The sequence below is a fragment of the Ursus arctos genome, unplaced genomic scaffold, assembly GCF_023065955.2.
Source record: "Ursus arctos isolate Adak ecotype North America unplaced genomic scaffold, UrsArc2.0 scaffold_1, whole genome shotgun sequence".
Lineage (NCBI taxonomy): Eukaryota > Metazoa > Chordata > Mammalia > Carnivora > Ursidae > Ursus > Ursus arctos.
Genome location: NW_026622763.1, coordinates 53,930,036 through 53,945,445, shown reverse-complemented (window position 1 = coordinate 53,945,445; position 15,410 = coordinate 53,930,036). Strand labels below are relative to the sequence as shown.

The 15,410-nt window shown below is 35.6% G+C and overlaps 1 protein-coding gene across 11 annotated transcripts in view; it reads left to right on the top strand.

The window, feature by feature from the left end:
- CHN1 (chimerin 1) overlaps nucleotides 1-15,410 on the top strand; it is a 221,635-nt gene that overhangs the window by 83,052 nt on the left and 123,173 nt on the right. For 7 of the 11 annotated variants that reach the window (XM_057318747.1, XM_057318748.1, XM_057318753.1 and 4 more), the window contains 2 exons: nucleotides 13,226-13,253; nucleotides 15,125-15,166. In XM_057318747.1, the coding sequence (XP_057174730.1) occupies nucleotides 13,226-13,253; nucleotides 15,125-15,166 (70 nt within the window). Of the gene's footprint in view, nucleotides 1-10,945; nucleotides 11,002-13,221; nucleotides 13,254-15,124; nucleotides 15,167-15,410 lie in introns of all 11 variants that reach the window. The other 4 variants (XM_057318752.1, XM_057318751.1, XM_057318750.1 and 1 more) reach the window with 2 other exon arrangements.

Sequence of the window (15,410 nt, the reverse complement as noted above, 5' to 3'; positions counted from 1 at the left end):
GAATAAAAACTCTATATTAAATAATATGGAATCATAATAACTTTCTTAGACAATATACTATTAAAAAGAATTTCTTCTCCATTGTTCAAAAAAATGTTGAGATGGATTTTGTTATTGTGAAAACTGGTTAAAAAACACTGAATAGTTCTGAAGGTATAGAGTCATAAAGAGTATTAATTTATGAAATTAGTCAAGGATTTCATGAGATTACCTTTTAAATGTCCTGTTGCAATTGAAATATTTGTAGATGTCCGGTCTGCATGTATGTATGTATGGAAGGAATATGTAGTGTTTAATGGTTGCATCTTATTGCTACTGTGCCATGATCAATGATGAAATAATTTTATGTGTATTGAGAATTTTTAAAAAAAATGCTATTTAATAAAAGGTTTCATTTTGTTTTATACTCTGACCAGACAAAACCTTTTAAACTTTTAACAGAAAGTGAGATTTTGGCAGTAGTTCTGTGAAAAGTCTGGAAGTACTAGTCACACAACCATCTTTCTTAAGAAATATCTATGCTTTGCCTTTCTCAAAAGAATTTGAGGCCACACAAATGAAGACATAATAAAAGGGTAAAAAAAGAAAAGTTGAGGAAGGCAAAAAAGAAACAACACATATGTCAGTTGATTGCCATACTGATTGAGGACCAATAACATTGTGGGAGAAGGGAATCACAGTAATAAAGTACGGAACTCTTAAGGACCAGAAAATCTAATAAGGTCCAGTTTTTACCTGAACTAAATTCTTTTTAAAAAATCATGTGGCTAATTTATATGAAGTAGATTTATTGATGTTACATTGACCAACTAATAGTTTCACAGCCCCTGCAAAAGTAGACTTATGATCCTTTCTCGTAGCAGCTGGCATAACATCGAGAAGCAACGAATCGCTGAAGCTAATTTTGAAAGGGCTAAACTGTTGTGGTCCAGGTGTGTAGGCTTCTGGTGATCCACTTTGATACAAGCGTGGAATACTGGGAGACTGGCTAGCTCTTAGAGTCTCTGAAAATAATTTCTCTCGATTTAGTTTTCTGATATGGTTGACTAAATACTGCCATCCACTGAAAAATAAGAGTGTCATATTCTGTACTGTTGTTTAAAGGAAGGCATAAAGCACCGGGAAACAAAGGGCACATTTGAGATTTTCTCACGTAAATTGCTTTCACTCTGCTTAGTTTTCTTTCATAAGAAATTAGTAATCATGTTCTAAGGGCAAATTGGTGGGCACAGAAAGCTGCTCTGTGGGCAGCAGTGTTTACTGTGGACTGGCTCTCCTATCTCATTGTAATCACCCTCTCACGTTTGTTCAAAACTAATAATCTATTAGCTACTCAACTTTGACAGCTTAATAAAGATTAATTCTGCATGCATAAAATATGTATATTTAATTAGCAAATTAGTAGTGATAACTTGTTTCTGTATTTGACCGATCTCTATAATACTCAACAACGTCTTTCTGTTTTTACCTGGTGATAACTAAAAGGCAATTAATAAAGAGTGGGAAATGGTCTCGTTTTACAGAAATGACCTCCTCATTCAATATTGCTCTAATGATTAAATTTATAAATATAGATATTGAGAGTATTTATGTCACTACTGTTGCTAATCTACTTATTTTGAGCAATATTCAGTCACATTAAATTCCTGTAAAACAATCAAATAATTTAGATATATATTTGAAATGAAAGTAAAGCATTGATCAGTGAGATGGAGCTAACATAAAATACTTACTGAATAAAGAAAGTTTCAGTCTTAGTCTTGATTAAATGATAAATAGCTGGCTTGGGAGAATTAAAGGTTCTTGGGACTGATGAGCACTAAAAATAAAACTATGCTGAGCAAACAGTTGCTGTTCAACCTCAAATTTTTAACTGAGGAATTGGATTTGGGACATTAAGCACTAAGTGGCCACTGTGTTTAAGGGGGAAAAGGCAACAGGATTTAATTACCACTGAAACGTGGAGAGAAGAAGAGAAAAGTTAATGCAGTAGATAAACTGATGGTTCTTTTAAATAAAGGTTATTTTGTGGGTGCTGATTATAATTATAAAAATGGTCCAATGATGTTGTCTTGAAGGACAGTTGGAAGAAAGGGAGAGCTGACCCTGTTCATGTGCACGTGCACATTTCCACTCCTTTTCCCTCTAACCCCGAGCACTGTATCGCAGATTATAAATGCAGAGGCTGGGAAATTATGCACAGCCAAAGGGAATATATATTTAGTTACCAGCCATGTCTTGTGACCTTCTCTCGTGATCTTAGCCCTAAGTACAGTGATGAACTCCATGTCCTGCTCTTTCTCAATGGAATTTCTGTTAGCATTCATGAGACCAAGATGTGTAGCACCTTATTTTAAAACCTGAAGTATTCAACTGTTAAATCATAAATCATTGAAGACTGAACTCTAAAACACAATATATCTAATAGTAAGAAGTAACATAATTTGACAATAAAATTGTAGCTAATACGCTTTTTCTAATTTCAGAAGATCTTATCAATTGCCACTGTGAATGTTAAAATACAGAACATTTTTTTTAAAGGCTATTAGAAAATTTTGAAATTTAAATATAAATAAATCTTTTTAAAGAGAAAGATGTCCAGGTCCACAGCTAAGTACTTTAGGCATGCTTTAGAGACTAAGCAAATATGTGAAAGCTTGAAAATGATTCTTAATAATACTGTTACAGTGCAGTTTTATCTTATGGTGGAGTTAATTCTGAGTTTAGCACATGAGGTGAAAGTCTTACATAATCAGAATTACCCTGGAAATCCCTTATCACCTATACAGTAATGGTGCATGTGTTTGTGTATATAACTCTGGGTCAATATAGAAATGTATAAATATATAATTCAACGAAATATAGTTTATAATATAAAATGTGTACTTACGTGATTTTCAATTATGTAAAAAGTGATTTTGTTCTTTAATGTCAGGTACTTGGTTGAATTCAAAGAAATGTGTATATATACGTATGGGGGTGTGTGTGTGCCCGTGTGCGTATGTGTGTATATAGAGAGGCAGACACAGGTATAAACTACATAGGTATACAATATGTACATTTATTTATTTAAAAGATATTTATTTATTTGACAGAGAGAGACACAGCCAGTGAGAGAGGGAACACAAGCAGAGGGAGTGGGAGAGGAAGAAGCAGGCTCCCAGCGGAGCAGGGAGCCTAATGCGGGGCTCAATCCCGTGACCCTGGGCTCAGGCCCTGGGCTGAAGGCAGACGCTTAACAACTGAGCCACCCAGACTCTTAAATGTTTATTGAATGAATGAGTGAATATTGTTGTGCAACTTAAAATTTGCAACACAATGCTCTTATTATATGGTTCACAAAAACGTGTATGAATGTCTACAGCTCTTAGGCTCCAGTCCTTTTTGTGGCATGTGTGTATTCATTGACTCAGTATTCTATGAGGGTCTTCTATCTGCTAAGTCCTCAGGATTCAAGTCAAATAAAGCAAGTCCCCTCTCAAGGATCTTCCTGTCTAGCTGGAGGATGGAGCAGTGGATCCGGCATTACAGCGGGTCTTGGGGCAGTTCCCTCGGTCCGTGTGTGTGGTTCCCGTGGGCAAGTGCGGAGTACTTGTGCAAGCATGGCAGATGCGACCCTAGAGCTAAGCAGGCATCAGTAATAAACACCTCTGTGTTCTAAACGTAGACATTTGGAGTTTATCCTGCTAGCTATGGGAAGGGAAAGTGTCAATGTGATCAGATTTAGGCATAGAAAGCACATTCTGTCTGCAGTGTGGAAGATGGACTGGAAAGGAAGAGGGACATTTTAGAGACAAAAAGACCGGTTTAGGAGGGATTACGGTAATCCTAGTGAAAAGTGGTAAAGGCATATACACTTTCTGAGAATAACCAAGAGGGGCAGGAAATGGGAATACACATAAAGCGGGAGAATTCACAAGACTTTGGTGAGTACATAGTCCTGGGGTTCAAAGACAGAAGTCTAGTAGATGCTGATGAACCAGTCCGCTTCCCTCTCATGATCTTCTCTAATGTCATAGTTGCTTGGCAAAACCACAACCCTGTTTAAATCTACTCCCGCAGACTTACATGTACTCCCAAGAAACTGAGTATGGCTAGAGAAAAACGACGTGCTGAACAGGCTTCGCATTAAATTTATGAACCTCGAATTGATACTGTTCCCTGGTAGGCATATTGTACTTTCCCCTCAAACCTTTACTACCATATTCCTCCCCTACTTCTCAGCTCGTAATTGATTTCCTGCTTTATTCCTGATTGAAGCAATTAGAAGAGAACTTCCATAGACTTCCAATGCTACATCAACTCAGCCTTTAGCATTCAGGTCCATGTATTCTGCATTCTTGCCTATTACCATAGATGATGGCCAGCTCTCTACTACACTAGACCCCATTTCCTGTCATCTACTTAAGGACCTAATCCTGGCAATTTCCCCTTTCCTTTATCATCAACAGTTTTTTCTCTTTTTATATCAGCCCACGAACATCCTATTATATCTCTCATCTTATTGTCTTAACCCTGCTTTATCCATCTTTATCTACTTTATCCGCCCAATGTCTTTATTCCCCTTTGTAGAAAATGCTTGAAACTACTGTCAGTACTTGCTCTTTCCAATCCTCCTCCTTCCATTTTCTCTTAAACCCACTTCAGCCAGGCTGTTACCCACTACCACTCCATGAGAACTGCGTAGGCGAGGTCACCAATGACTTCCACCGTGCTCAATCTCATGGTCGGTTCTTCTGCGTAGCCTCTCAGCGGCACAGAGGATGGCTCTCAACTTGATAAACTTTCCTCACTTCATTTCTAGGACGTTATAGTCTTTTAGTTTTTCTCCTCCCTTCACAGTCACTTGCTGGTTCCTCTTCTGCCTGACCTCGATGTTCAGATGCCCCAGGGCTCAGTCCTTGATCTTCATTTCTTCTCTGCATGTATTTATTCCCTGACAGTGTTGCCAGTTTCAGGTTTTAATACAACTTATATTTCCAGTCCAGGTCTCTTTCCCCAAATTCCAGACCATGTAAGTAATTGATTACACCTTGATGTCATCTCAAATACAACACATTCAAAACAGAACTGATGTTTATCTTCCTCCCCAAACCTGCTTTTACAAAAAAGGTTTCCACATGTCGGCTAATGGCAGTTCCTTCCAGTTGCTTAGATCAAAAACCATGCATCATCCTTGAGGGGTTCTTTTTTTTTTTTCTTTTTTTTTCTCTTGCCATCCCATGATTAATTCATCAGGAAATCATACAGGGTCTATTTTCAGAATATGTGCACAATATGTTAACGATCCTACCACTTCTTACTATTTCCATGGCTACCATTTGGGTGTGAACCGTGGGAACTGCTAGAAACCCACCAAAATCCATTCTTCCTTTCTTGGGAAACCTGGATGGACTAAATTTCCCCATCTCCATTTATATAATTATGCCCATATGACAGTTTTCTCTTGTGGAATAGAAGTGAACCTGAATGCTGGACCCATTAAAACTTCCCATCTAAGTTCCTCCATATTATGTTCCTTTCAGCTTGGATTCAGATAAAAACAGGGACCTCGAAAAGATGGTGGCAGAGCTAAAAGATGGAAGCTGTCTAGATGTAGGACAGTTGTCTTCCTGACCTGAATACTTATCCAGGGATGTTATACAAGCAAGAAATAAACTTCTCTTATGTCTAGTTAGTATATATTTAAGTGGATTTGTCATAGTAAATTATTCTACCCCAACATACAGTAATCTCTCAGTTGTGTAACTGAAATAGTTCTTAACTGATCTTTCCTCTTGTAGTCTGTTCTCATCACAGAATGTTCTTTTTAAAATTTTAGTCAGATCTTGTCACTCTTCTACTCAGAACTGTTCATTGGCTCCCCATTTCACCGAGTCGAAGCCAAGTCCTTACAAGGACTTCCAAGGCCCTACATAATCTCCCCATCACTTTAGTTTTTGGTGCTTCTCTCCTCTCCTCTCCTTCTCTCCCCCTATCTTGCTTTGACCATTCTGGCCTTCTTGTTTTCCACATATTCTAGCTGTGCTCTTCTCTCCAAACCCTTGAACCAACTCCACTTTCTGGAATGTTCTTCTCTCTAATATCCAAATGGCTACTTCTTCATATCCTTCAGGTCTTCTCAATTCTTCCCTTCTCAGTGAGGCCCATCCTGACCACTGTATTTAAAATTATATTTTATCAGTTGGTCCGAGGGTTGTGGGTTATTGTTAGGCTGTTTAAAATTATATTTTATTGCCCCCCAGCATTTATAGTTCTTACTTATTCTACTTTGTTTTTATAACACTTTTCATTTTGTAACATTCTATAATATGTAGTTTATTTATTATGTTTACTATTTATCATGATCTTCTCTTCCTCGAATATAAGCTCCATGAGGGCAGGATATTGATCCGTTTTATTCATCAGTGTGTCCCAGGTGCCTTGCACAGCGCTTGACACATTAAGTAAGGTGCTTAAATAAAGACTTGTTAAGTGAATGAATGGGAGGATTGAAGCATTCAGTTCTATGTTTACTCTGTTTTAGAAGACATATTTTACTAGCTGGAGTACAAGAGTTTGTTTCAGAAGTGAGAGGAGACTACCTTAATTGAAATCATTGCTTCACTGCTGATTGCTGCTATATGCTGACAGCCTATAGCTCAGTTTTGATTCTATAAAAATGAAGATTATCATGGTTGTAGATCTCAGATGTGATGATCTGTTACTTAACACTTATACTTTGCAGCTGGAAAGCATTTTTTTCTGAATGCTGAGAAGTAATATTGAATTATTAAAACCACCTATTTATTTTAAAATCAGCCTATCTCTCAAAAGCCTATTTTGACCTTATTGTACTTTTGAAATGCCCCCCCCCCTTTGGGTCACCTTTTACTCTTGCTTAAAATTCAGTGTTCAATAAGTAATTGGGTAGTAAGGTATGCTTTGATGTCAAAATCTATACCTTAATGTAGAAGTATATTTATAAAATTGGAGATCGCAACTACAATTCCAAAAAGAACCCCTTTACCAGTTAACTGTTACATAAACAGATTGGCGGTTTCCACCTCTTTACTTCTTATAAACTACTAGAAGTTTCTTGAATCTAAAGTGGGAAAGTAGTGAATTCAAAGAATAGTGAATACAAAGAAATAGTGAATACAAGAAAAAAAATTAACTGATATCAGGAAACTGAACTGGCTTTCAGCAAGTAGTAATTACAGAGCTTAAAAAAAAAAAAAACCTCTGTAAATACGTTTTTTTTTTCTTTTTTAAGATTTTTTGTTTATTTGTGAGAAAGAGAACAGAGTGAGTGTGAACACAAGTGGGGAGGAGAGGCAGAGGGAGAAGCAGACTCCCCGCTGAGCAGGGAGCCCCATGGGGGGCTCAGTCCCAGGACCCCAGGGTCATGACCTGAGCTGAAGGCAGACCCAACCAACGGAGCCGCCCAGGCTCCCCCGTAAATACATATTCTCTATTGAATTTGTGAAATCTGACAGTAAATAGAGAGCTAACCTATTTGGCATGCTGAAGGTTAGTGGTTTTCTTGGGTAAGTCTAAAATACAGTGGAAAACAAGCTGCATTCTTAGCACTTGTAACTTTGGTCTAATATCATCAAGAGTGCTACAGAATTGATGAGGAAAGCAGGTACCTAGAATTTTATCTTACTATTAATGGAGGATAAAAATTTAAACAATCTTTATAAGTTCTGTAACATTTCTGATCTCTTTTTTTGTCACCTCTTCCCTACAAGTCATTTCCAGCTATGTAGCTCTTCGATGAGTACTTACTCTTCCACGATGCTGGCTCTGCTCTGTTTTTTTGTTTTTGTTTTTTTTTTTTTGAAGTTTTTGTAAGTTTAAATTTTTTTTGACTTGTTGAAGCTTAACTATTATCCATGTTGGTATTTTCTATGGTATAAAATACAGTGAGAAACCCAGTAATTTAGAAAATGTAGTGTTAAAATTTGTGCTGCCATGGAAAGCTGTATTGTCTACATGTGGCACATCTTTCCTGGTTATCCAATTCCAGTCTTCCATTGTCTATGAGTGGTTGTAAAACTCCTCCTCCTCTTCTTCCTCTCTCTTCTCTCCCTCCCCTCCTCCCCCTCTCCTCCTCCCTGACAGGAAACTAAAATACAGGAAACTAAAATAGATTCAAAGCTAGAGTTGAGTATTGCGTGACTTACTAGTCTTTAATTCAGAATCTACCACTGTAGGAAGCAAATACCAAATGTGCATTTTTCTCCCTTTTCCCCCTTCCATGCCTCCAAATGAGCCACTTTGAAAAACGATGCAAAACAAAATCTTGACACTTGTGTTGTAGCCTTTATATATATATTCTTGACTGCTGCCTGAAAAAATAATATTTGGCCAGGGTTCTATTATTTCATACAATTTCATATATATATAAACTAGAATATATATATATATAAACTAGAATATATATATATAAACTAGAATATATATATATAAACTAGAATATATATATATATAAACTAGAATATATATATATATATATTCTAACTTTTATAAGTCTCATATAGACTTCTAGACTAGGTTTAAAATACCTGCCTCCAAGTACTGTTTTTCACAATGGGAACAAGAAGGAGATAAGGATTTCATGTGACTTCTGACCAGGTCAATCCCACTGTTAGAAAAGAACAGCATTAAGCATTTTGGAAATTTTCTGAATGTTCTGCTTCATTATTTTAGTGGCATTGCCTCTAGAAATAGATATTCTTTTAATTTGAATTTAAATTAGAAAAATTTGGTGGGGGCGGAGAACAACTGTTCTGAGCTATAGCCATGAGACAGAATAAAAAAGTAATCTGAGAGCTGAATCTATAACACTGTGTGTGAGGAGGGAAGGGAATTAATATTTATAATACTTTTATTGTTTATTCCTACTGTTTTCAGATTTTCTTTGCAGAGCAAGAAACATATATTAAGTAAGCTCTTCTTGTTTTTGTAGAAAATAAGATAAGAAATGGGACTTCTTTAATTTGAAAGAGTGGTTGGTGAATTTGATTAAAATGTTTTATATATGAAGAAAATAATTTATAACACTATGTTAAAAAATAACAATAAAAGAAAAAATAGTTCGTTAGTTACAAAACTACAGTAAATGTTAATTTAACAAATTCCACTGATACGTAAAATATTGTAAAATGGCATCTACTACTTACTGAATTCTTGTATTTACTTTGCACTTTATATCACGTTCAGTAATGGTAGATTACCTTACAGTTTTCTTTCTCAGGTGGCATGACCTACATTGTGGCAACCAAACTACAGCACCTTTCATTTCCAGTTGGAATCTGTTTTGTCCCCCTCATTTCCATTTTTCCTGCCCATGATATGGTATCATGACAAAAATGTTAACTATTAAACATAGAAAATTAGAGAAAGCTAAAGCGCATAATTCAACATTAAGTACTAATTTAAAATCCTTTCTCATTCAGCCACATTGACTTCAGCCAGTTTTAGTCTGTTTTATTATGAACTTTATTTTTTAGGTTTTTTTGAAACTTAAAAACAAGCATACAAATGTTTGTATAAGCACAATATATATTTTTATTATTCCATATAATATTTAAATTCCCACATGGATGTATTTACAAGTAAATTAATTGGGATCATTAATAATCATTGTTTGTATTATTAACCCTTTTTTATTTGATTATCTGTCAGAGTAATGCTGTCCTGTCTGTGAGTTTGAAAAGACTATTCCAGATAACTACTTAAGTAATGATACCTGACACATCGGGAAGGAAAAACTTCTTTATCCTCTTGGGTTTAGTGTCTGGGGCCTGCAAATCAAACGGACAAAAGAGAGATTAACAGTAGAAAAGGTCTATTTCATATTCACACAGGGGAGGAGGGGCTCACAGCAGACACATGAAAGCCCCGAAGAGGCAGTTTCAGCCAGTGGCTTATATACCACTTTAACAGAGGATGGTAAAGTGTGCGGAAGAGAATATAAGGAGCATTGGGCCTGGGAAGGGTGAGGATGAGTTGTGGAAAGGTGATTAGGAACTCTTTACTAAATAAGGGTGTTTTGGTAAGGTTTATTATGCAGACTCCAGCCATCTCAGTTGCTAAGAATTGCCCCTGGAGTCACTGTGTTCTTTTCTCCCTTTTGTGGGAAGGGACACCTTTACAAAGGGAAATTTATGCCCTGCTTTGAGGTGAAAGGGGGAGGGCTCATTGTTTCTTCTGTGTTTGGGGTTTCTTAATTGCATTCAGCTCAAAATAATTCTCATGCCGAAGTGGCATATTCGGATCCCCTTCACTATCTAGATAAAAGAGGAAAAAAAGAGTTAGTTTAAACTTGTTTTATTTGATATTTCCATTATAGAAAAGCAGAAAAGAGGCAGTTGGTTTGTCAATTTATTTTGGACTTACTGATTATTATAACGGTACTGTATTAAGCATCCAGTGTCTACCTAATTTCCTTTAATTAAAAATTCTTTTGGGTAAAGCAGAATATTCAGCAGTGTGAGACCTAATCAGTTGTGTTATGAAGATGGCTACTTAGGCAATCAATGGAAGCATATTGTGCACTTAACGCAGGACTGTCAACTAATCAGTATCGTCTTGGGTTGTAACACCGTTGGACTGCTGCACTATTTAAGGCCACCAGTACCTCAGCCACACCACTTCTTTGTACTGGTCCAAAATTTTCATCATTGAGTAGAGTGTATTCAAGAACTTCCCTTTCTTTTTACCTCATTCCCATAGGCCTGATAAAGTCTTCACCTGCGAAGATCTTATGGTTTGAGGGACCCCACTGAGGGGAATATATTCTAATGTTTCTGAGACTCCGATATCAAATTACACAAAAGTTAATTTCAATTTTTGTTTTTTAAAGTTAATATCATCTATATCAGCAACACATAAATGCATTCTTTATTTAAAAAATTATATGACAGATAATACTAAAGTCTCTCTTTTGCCTTCCCAGTGGGCCCACCAGTTTAGTTCTCCCCAAGCTTCCTGGAAGGAAACCATTTGAATTTGGTATATATTTTTCCAGATATCTCTCTAGTCTATAAATATATATTAAAGTATTAGTGTACATGGGTGTTTCCTAATTGGTCTCATACTGTATAATTTCCATAGCTTATGTTTGTATTCAGTGGTTTGTTTTGGTGACTTCATGTTAGTCCCTGTAGATCTGCGTCATTCCTCCAAACTGCATTTACTGTAAATTAGCTTACTTATTCCCGTATTGGTGCATATTGGTGTAAATATATTTATTTTGATTAAAAATTTTTTTTAATTTAAAATATTTCAAAATCTGTAATTTTGTTTTTTAATTTTTAAATTATTGAAATATAATTGGTATACATTGTTATATTAGTTCAGGTATACAACATATTGATTGAACAAGTCTATAGGTTACTCAGTGCTCACCACAATAAGTGTAGTTGCCGTCTGTCCCCATACAATGTTATTACAGTACTATTGACTATATTCTCTATGCTGTACTTTTATTTCCATGACTTATTTTATAAGTGGAATTTTGTACCTCTTAATCCCCTTTATCTATTTCACCCATCCCCCCTCCCTTTGCTCCCCTCTGGCAACCAGGAATTTGTTCTCTGTATTTTGATAGTCTGTTCATTTTGTATTTTAGATTCCACTTATAAGTGAAATCATATGGTGTTTTTCTTTCTCTATCCAACTTATTTCACATTGCATAATATCTTCATGTTATTGCAAATGTCAAGATCTCATTCTTTTTTATGACTGAGTAGTTATCCATTGTGTGTGTGTGTGTGTGTTTGTGTATACAAACTTCTTTATCCTCATATTCTTTATCCTTTATCCTTATCTTCTTTATCCATTCATCCATCAGTGGACGCTTGGACTACTTCCATAGTTTGGCTATTGTAAATAACACGCGATAAACATAGGGGTGCATATATCTTTTTGAATTAGTGTTTTTCGTTTTCTTTGGGTAAATACCTCGTAGGGAATTACTGGATCTTATGGTATTTCAATTTTTAATTTTTTAAAAAAGTAAGCTCTATGCCCAACATGGGACTTAAACTCATGACCCCAAGATGGAGAGTCACATGCTGTACTGACTGGGCCAGCCAGGTGCCCCTCTATTTTTAATTTTTTGAGGACCCTCCATACTGTTTTCCACAGTGGCTTCACCAGTTTGCGTTCCCACTAACAGTGTACGAGGTTTCCTTTTTCTCCACATCTTCACCAAAACTTATTGTTTCTTAGTCTAGCCAATCTAACAGGTATAAGGTAATAAATCTTATTGTGGTTCCGATTTGCATTTCCCTGATAATTAGTGATGTCAAGCATCTTTTTATGTGTCTGTTTGCCGTCTGTATGTCTTCTTGGAAAAATATCTATTCAGGTCATTCAGAACCCAGTTGAAATGTCACCGTCTCAAGGAGACCTTTCCTGACCACCCAAGTTAAATACCTCATTAGCCCTCCCTTTTACATTACCCATTCTTATTTTTATTATAGCACTTATTACTACTTTCTATTTTCCTTTTTTTTCTTCTTATAACTTCTTATCTGTCTCTAAGTTTCAAAAGTGTAATGACAGTTTTTGTCTTATTATAGCGCTATGTCCCCTTCTAGGTAGGACAGTGCCTATCACGTGTTTGACATTTGGTTAATGTTTCTTGAATGAATGGGCCAATATTCTCTTTCAGTCTACTCCAGTACAAATTCTTTAGAATCTTTTCTTCAGGGCCTTTCTTTAACCACAGCCAGTACACCTGCTGTGTAACTCTGTGGGGAGGAGAGGGATAAACTCTGGTGAGGGGGACTGATGGGAGAAGAAAAGGCAAGATTATCTTGAGGTGTGAACAGAATGGAAAATACAGAGTAACAAGAAGGAAGAGAAAGCCACAGTCTGTTCTGACACAATTGTGGCCTTAAGTTTTTGATGTTTTATTTTACTTTTTGGATAAAGTGATGTAAATATTTTTTCAGATTCGTAAAATCCTAGAAATGAAAGATTAAATTTAATCCAACTCTTTTTACATACACAGCTCTTTTTAGATAAGAAATAGATCTGAAAGATGAAATAACAAGTCCGAATGGCATGATTAACCTGCTGATAGAACTGGGACTCCAGACTATGATTTTTCGAATCTTATTCTTTTTCTTAATATATGTTTTAATTTGCCACATATACAAAATGTTGTTAGATTTTGAACATTTGCATATTCACAAATATCTTTTTTTTTTTCTTCCCAAATAGGTAGAAAACAGACCAAAGTATTATGGAAGAGAGTAAGTATGGATTATGAGAAAACATTTTATAGATTGGAATATGTAAGAGATTTTGCTAAAAATAAAAGCAAGATGAAGGAGGTATTCAAGTTTGAATGAGTTAAATTATTTTTTTTGATTACAAATATAATTTTTCTAATTGGTGAAAATATGGAAAATAAAGACAAGTATAGAGAAGAAAATAGCTTGGAAAAATGTATATATGGAATGATGTTAAAAGAAAGATGCAGTTCATATAAGTAAATAATCCTAGAGGTGTATGAGGAAAATGTATATATTTGTGTATATATACATTTGTGTGTGTATACTAAGCATATCAATGTATATTCACGTAGATACATACAGCAGGGTAGGGTGGTTCATTGTACTTTTATACTTCTCTTTATTTTCCAGATTTTCTGTAAGTAAATTTATGCTGTGCAGAAATAGCTAGTGTTAACAGTCTGAAGTATTACCTTCTGAGGATCTGTTTTCCTAACGGTTTAACAAAATTGAGAAATTATACGCATAATTTTATAGACTGATTTTTCCATTTAATATTAATAATGAACATTTTTCTATTTTATGAAAAATGTTGTAATAATTTTTAAATGCTTAATTTTTCTGATTATTAAAGAAATATAGCCCTTTGGAAAAAAGAATAAAAATCACCTATAATCCCATCATTCCTGGAATAAAATCATCTGTTTTTCAAGACTTAAGATCATATCAGATATACAATGTTGTATATAACTAAGTATTTAAAAATTTTTTACGTTCTGTTTAAGTTTTCAAGACTTTTGTAAATAGAACATAGGCACGAATGAGTTGGCGGGGAGCCACTGATGTTTTTATGGTTGTACCATAATTTAATCACTTTGCTGCTTTTGGCATTTAGTTTGCTTCTAAACTATATTATTAAAAATATTACCATCAGAAACATCCTGGTGCATAAAGCTTTTTCTGGGGTGGAAATTTTGGTTTAAACGGTATGAACACTTTTACAGTTCTTTAAATAGCCTTGTCAAGTTCTGTCCCAAAGTTTGTATCCTTGAATGTGATTTTCTTTTAAATTAATTGAGTTTTTAAAAACAAAGAAATATTAAATTTTACTAACTTTATTAACTCATGTCATGTAAACTTAAAACAATATGCCAATATGCTCATCTAATGGTATGTGTTACCACCTCGGGTAGGTTACTCTCTTCTTGCCTCTAGCAGAGTCCAGTGGATCTGGTTCTGAAAGACTGAGAAATATATTGAGATAAGAAATTCCCAGAGTCCACTTTTCTTTTTTTTTAAAGATTTTATTTATTTATGTGACAGAGAGACAGCCAGCGAGAGGGAACACAGGCAGGGGGAGTAGGAGAGGAAGAAGCAGGCTCATAGCGGAGGAGCCTGATGTGGGGCTCGATCCCGGAACGCCGGGATCACGCCCTGAGCCGAAGGCAGACGCTTAACGCCTGCGCTACCCAGGTGCCCCCAGAGTCCACTTTTAAACCTAGATGTTCTGATCGTCATGATTTGAACATACATACCATGAGCTGTTTTAAGACTTAAATTGAGAAAGACTGAATCATCCTCATGAGAAAAATTCCCAAAACTTGCCACTTGCCCCCTAGTAAAATCCCTAAATTATTAAGGTGCCGCTTCATGGCCTTTTAAATATATCATTCCAAAGTCAAGTGACTGTTGTTTTTTCATACCAGTAAAAACCACAGAGTTTCACTTGAGCAATCCCTCAATTCAGTTATCCTGGAATTACTGAAAGGACATATAGATGTGTAAGTTCTTTGTAAATTTTAATTGTAAATCACCATACAAATATAAGATGGTTTTTTTCTTTTTAATAGTAATCATCAATCACCACTGACTTCTTTTTTCTTTTTCAGTGTTTCATGTCAGAATGCTATAGATGAATCTGCTGTTTTTGTGTAAAGAATGTGTTATTTATGTTTTTTCTTCTTCATGCCTTTTTCCCTGTTAATCAAAACTAGGGTTTTAGCAGGGAGTGAAAGCAAGTATTACTGTTGTTTGCTTTTGGCTTGAGTATCCAGTGATGCAGATTATGCACATTATTGGGCAATCATGCCAATTAAGGGCAACCCAGGGTCCTGGAAAATTGCCAGCTTAGACTGTGAGCCAGAGTTCTGGAGCAGTGCCACTAGTGTGAGGAAG